At 47.3% G+C, this 5,842-nt stretch overlaps 1 protein-coding gene across 1 annotated transcript; it reads left to right on the top strand.

The window, feature by feature from the left end:
• Positions 1 to 338: 338 nt before the first annotated feature.
• Positions 339 to 5,506, top strand: Nefl (neurofilament light). The gene is made up of 4 exons (XM_005355464.3): positions 339 to 1,479; positions 2,366 to 2,490; positions 2,883 to 3,202; positions 3,712 to 5,506. The coding sequence occupies exons 1-4, from the start codon at positions 433 to 435 to the stop codon at positions 3,849 to 3,851; spliced, it is 1,632 nt and encodes a 543-aa protein (XP_005355521.1). The 5' UTR covers positions 339 to 432; the 3' UTR covers positions 3,852 to 5,506.
• Positions 5,507 to 5,842: the final 336 nt, after the last annotated feature.

The following is a 5,842-nucleotide window of genomic DNA, read 5'->3' as shown; positions in this document are numbered from 1 at the left end:
CAAGAACCTTTTCTTTGGAACTGTTAAAGATCCGAGTGATGAGGGCTTTAGATATTAATAGGCAGGATGGGCCGGGGGAGTGGGAAAGGAAAAGGAATGAGTCGGGAGGTTCTGGGGGGTCTCAGAGAAAGTAGAGGGCCTTGGAGCAAAGCTGCCAGGCGGGAGCCGCACCTCGCCAGCCGCCTGTCGCTCGTCCCCGCCTTCGCTTTTGCGCAGAATCCTCCCCTTGCCTGCTGCAGCGCGCTGCCCCCACTGGCCTGCGCACCGCGATCGATCGCAGTCTGCGTCAGAGTCCTGGAGTATAAATAGAGGTGTCAGGACCGGACCGAGCCGCACACAGCCATCCATCCTCCCATTTCCCTCTTCTTCCCCGTTTTTCTCTCTAGGTCCTCCACCTCCGCCCCGGGCCTGAGGGGCACACCGGCTGCCACGATGAGTTCGTTCGGCTACGACCCGTACTTTTCAACCTCCTACAAGAGGCGCTACGTGGAGACGCCCCGGGTGCACATCTCCAGCGTGCGCAGCGGCTACAGCACTGCGCGTTCCGCGTACTCCAGCTACTCCGCGCCGGTCTCTTCCTCTCTGTCCGTGCGCCGCAGCTACTCCTCCAGCTCGGGCTCTTTGATGCCCAGCTTGGAGAATCTCGACCTGAGTCAGGTAGCCGCCATCAGCAACGACCTCAAGTCGATCCGCACGCAGGAGAAGGCCCAGCTCCAGGACCTCAACGATCGCTTCGCCAGCTTCATTGAGCGCGTGCACGAGCTGGAGCAGCAGAACAAGGTCCTGGAAGCCGAGCTGTTGGTGCTGCGCCAGAAACACTCGGAGCCGTCCCGCTTCCGCGCCCTGTACGAGCAGGAGATCCGTGATCTGCGGCTGGCGGCGGAAGACGCCACCAACGAGAAGCAGGCGCTGCAGGGCGAGCGCGAGGGGCTGGAGGAAACTCTGCGCAACCTGCAGGCGCGCTACGAAGAGGAGGTGCTAAGTCGCGAGGACGCCGAGGGTCGGCTGATGGAGGCCCGCAAAGGCGCCGATGAGGCTGCGCTCGCCCGTGCCGAGCTGGAGAAGCGCATCGACAGCCTGATGGACGAGATCGCCTTCCTGAAGAAGGTGCACGAGGAGGAGATCGCCGAGCTGCAGGCTCAGATCCAGTATGCTCAGATCTCCGTGGAGATGGACGTGTCCTCCAAGCCCGACCTCTCCGCAGCCCTCAAGGACATCCGCGCTCAGTATGAGAAGCTGGCCGCCAAGAACATGCAGAATGCCGAAGAGTGGTTCAAGAGCCGCTTCACAGTGCTGACCGAGAGCGCCGCCAAGAACACAGATGCTGTGCGCGCTGCCAAGGACGAGGTGTCCGAAAGCCGCCGCCTGCTCAAGGCTAAGACCCTGGAGATCGAAGCATGCAGGGGTATGAACGAAGCTCTGGAGAAGCAGCTGCAGGAGTTGGAGGACAAGCAGAACGCAGACATCAGTGCCATGCAGGTATGGCACGGGTCCAAGCCCAGTGGGGGCGGGGAGACTGCAGAGTCAGGGTGGAGGGTGCACCCAGAAAGTGAACGCTAGGGGGTCCTCGAGCACGGAGCTACTATCAAAGGGCTTGGCTTCTGGGAGGTTGTGGGAAGGGTGGGGCACCTGGAGGGGGCGGGGCGCCACTGCTGCCTGTTGTGTTGAATTGGTGTTCTTTGGGAGTGGGTTGGGAGGAAGGGGCGGAGGGAGTTGGAATTGGGCGTGGCCACTAGTCTGATGCTTTCTCTGTACTATCTCTACTTGGCACTTCCTGGATCTCCTAGTTAACAAATATGGCTACTAACTCTCACTAGTTCTGAACCATCCAGCCTTGAAATAGTTATGTTTTTAACAGGGAGAAAAGAATACAGCCAGAATATTTTAGGCCAATAATCACTGCAACTATTTATTTATTTATTTATGCATTCATTCATTCATTTATTTATTTTTAAGTTCTCATCTTTGAGGGGAGTAGAATTAAGAGTTGTGGAAAGCATCTTAGCAAATCACTATTTCCTTCCTCAAATGTGACCTGGCTAAAAGAAAGAACAATAGTACCACAAAGGCTTTGTCTTTTCTCTTTTTCTTTTCTTTCTTCTTCTTTTAAATCAATTTGGTAATTTTAAAGACATTTTTCCATAACTAATAGACTAAAGAAAATTTTAGAAGTTGCTTGCGTCAGTCCACTCCGCCCCCTTCTTATGCTTCACTAATTTGGACATTTTAGGCCAAAAAAAGGGGAGATTTTATTGAAGGGGCACACTTTGGAGTTAACTGAAGCTAGTCCTTAGCACCGATATTACAGTAAAACAGAAGCAGTAGAGATTTGTGCTTTGAGATTTTTAAAGCAATCTTCCCACAGGACACAATCAACAAGTTAGAGAACGAGCTGAGAAGCACGAAGAGCGAGATGGCGAGGTACCTGAAGGAGTACCAGGACCTCCTCAACGTGAAGATGGCCTTGGACATCGAGATTGCGGCTTACAGGTAAAACCGGATGTGCAGGCAGTGTGGGCATGGCACCTCGGGAGAACTCAGACAGCCAGAATCCAGGCAGAGTTATGTTGAATCACAAGTATTCTAGAAGAGTCCTACTTTGGGGTTCCTCCAAGAAAGTACACACGTGTAAAGAATTAACCCTTAGCACTTACACTTTAAATCTAATAGGGGTACACAGAAGGTTTTCTGGGGGCAGGGTCTCTCGTGCAATCCCTATTAAATCTTAATTATGCCTAACCGTGCTTATCATTGTGTTCACTTTTGAGGTCAGAAGCAGGAGAAAGTGATGAATGGTAGGCTTAGAACGTGTCCTGAACACTTGCCCAGCAGGGGTCTAACGGTACCTTTCACCTGCTTCCCCCTCTTCCCCCCTCCCCTAGGAAACTCTTGGAAGGCGAAGAGACCAGGCTCAGTTTCACCAGCGTGGGCAGCCTAACCAGTGGCTACTCTCAGAGCTCGCAGATCTTTGGCCGCTCCGCCTACAGTGGCTTGCAGAGCAGCTCCTACTTGATGTCGGCTCGCTCGTTCCCAGCCTACTACACCAGCCACGTCCAGGAAGAGCAGACAGAGGTGGAGGAGACCATCGAGGCTACCAAAGCTGAGGAGGCCAAAGATGAACCCCCTTCTGAGGGAGAAGCAGAAGAGGAGGAGAAGGAGAAGGAGGAAGGAGAGGAAGAGGAAGGTGCTGAGGAGGAGGAAGGTATGCAAAAACAAAAACCATCAGAGTCCCTGGTGCAAACTGACTGTGGGTATCCCTTGGGAGATGGGTGAGCTCTGGAGCCTTGCTTACTCCCTAGGGAATTCTGTGTAGGATTTACACCATATACAATACACATGAGATGAGGACACACATGTTTAAAAAGCATCTATGATAAATTGCAGAAGGTTCATATTTTATTACATTTATTTAACACAGTGGTTTGGTACCCAAAAGAACATTTCATGCTGGCCAGAACTGATTGTGCCCTAAAGAACATGAGTGCCAGACACATGGAAGTAATCTCCTTTTGTTTAAATACGTGTCTCCTGCCAAATTGTTCACTGCAAGCACTGCCTGTGACATGTCCTTTGGAAGAGTGGGGCCGAAAGGTTTATAGGTTTATAGACGCGCTCTGATAACAGTGTTTAGTAACTCAGTGAGTTTCTGGGGAAATGTTCTGCCTGAAGTTAACCCAGATTTGGATGTTGTGTTTTCTTCTTATGTTCAAGCTGCCAAGGATGAGTCTGAAGACACGAAAGAAGAAGAAGAAGGTGGTGAGGGTGAAGAGGAAGACACCAAAGAATCTGAAGAAGAGGAGAAGAAAGACGGAGGTGCTGGGGAGGAGCAAGCAACTAAGAAGAAAGATTGAGCCCTGTTCCCAGCTACTCCAGGAAAAAAAAATTCTCCCCAATCAGGTCAACCTCATCACCAACCAACCAGTTGAGTTCCAGATCCTATACAAATTAAGAAGCCCATATACGTATAACTCTGAGATGACTTAGGTTGGACATTCAATGTTGTGCTATGAATTTTCTCCGTATGCAGAGTATCTGTTTGCTTGCAGAGTGGCTTTTCTGGCTTGCTGCCAGCCTGTGCATGGTCCATGCTTATGAGTTCAGGATCTATGGCAATGTGAATCACACAGATGTTTACAAAAATAAAAAACCACACACACACAACATGAATAAATGAATTCACTAATGTTCATGTGCAACTTCATGGAAAAAAATAGTCATTTAAAATTTCGGTGGTTAGAAATCAAAGACCTCGAGTTATGTGCAATAAATAGTAAATAAAGTTACACTGAATGATATATATAAATATTGCTGTGTTTTTTTACTTAATTAAAATACCCTAAAGAAGGCAACAATGCAAAGTACATACAAGTAGACTGACCTCCAATTTTTTTTATAAATTGCAAATTTTAACAAGTGCAGTACATAGTTGGACATTCTGAGGGATAGAGAAATACGTCAAGACTAGAAAATATTTTCCCCCAAACTTTGCTGCTAATAAATATGAATGAGAGTATTCATAAATAACAATATAACCCACCCCGTAAAATATACAATGTTACCTGGAGAGATGGCTTTATAGAAGGCAATTTTGAAATTATGTTGGGATAGTATACAATAGTGCAATCTGGGTAGATATGAATCCCGCACAGTTGTCACTATGGTTATATTTTTAATATATTCTTGAATATCATGGGCATAAATGGAAATCTAAACCCATGATATAATTAAAAGGAGTGACTTTTTAAAAAAATCTGTATTTTATTTCGAGTGGGGAAAGTAACCTTGTCAGAGGCTCTCTGCCACTGCAAGCATGTTGCCTGGAATCCTGAGCTCATGAATGGTGTGTTGTTGCTGAATTCTACTGCCTCACATGAACTGCCTGAAGCTATCAATTTTAAAAACCCTTTAAAAACCATGCAAGCAGGTGATGGAACCATATTAATGTTACTTCTCGGGGGAGATAATAAATTTGTATGTTGTATTGGCATTGCCCTGCATGTCTTAATTGGTAAATATTTGGATTTCAATGCCTGGTTGGCCCCTGCATCACATCTGTACCCCATCTGCCCCCATCCATGGCAAAGTCATGATAACTTTTGCACGTGTGTTCAGTGTGGACTATAGATGAGGCCTTTGCCTCTCTACTGCTCTGATGTTTTTAAACAACTGTTTGGTCTGTGTTTTAGATGACCTTTGAGTCTTAGGAATTGTACCAAAACCCAAAGTGGTCTTCATTTGAAGTTACACAGTCTCTTTGCATTCCTTACTTGGGGTTGACTCTGTGTTACTACACAAATAGGCAAAGCATTGATTGCTCCATCTACTGTGGTGTGAAGTTGACCTATGGAGGCTCTTGGCATGACCCTAGACAGCAAGCTTTTCACACCTGTGCTCCTTAGTTATGAGTTGATGCAAACAGCTGGTTGGTTTAAGAAACACTTGGTTGAAGAACACAATTCCATACTCAATTCTGTGTGCCATAATAAAATGTTGAAAAAAATCCAAATTCAATGAGTTTGAAGTTTTTTTCTTTTAACTCCTCTACACTGAGTCACTGGCCAGTCTTTCTGTTTCCATGGCCCCACAAGAGCACAGACTCTCTGGCTGTCACTCCCCAATCCCTTTTTCAGTGGCCCTACTCCCCAGTCATCCAGCCCATAATCCAATTAAGAGGAATACCTTTAAGTCCTTTGTGATTTTGAGTGGGGAAATTAAGACTATCTGGGGGTTATTTTGAAGAAGTACAACCCAGACACTTTTCATGACATTATACCCTTGTTTTTTCTCCTTCACCCATCTCGTCTAGTCTTTTTCCATCTCATTGATTTTACTGTCAACACTT

Source organism: Microtus ochrogaster, chromosome 17, assembly GCF_000317375.1.
Source record: "Microtus ochrogaster isolate Prairie Vole_2 chromosome 17, MicOch1.0, whole genome shotgun sequence".
Taxonomy (NCBI): Eukaryota; Metazoa; Chordata; class Mammalia; order Rodentia; family Cricetidae; genus Microtus; species Microtus ochrogaster.
The sequence above is the reverse complement of the archived record's forward strand: the minus strand, read 5'-3'. Positions and strand labels throughout refer to the sequence as shown.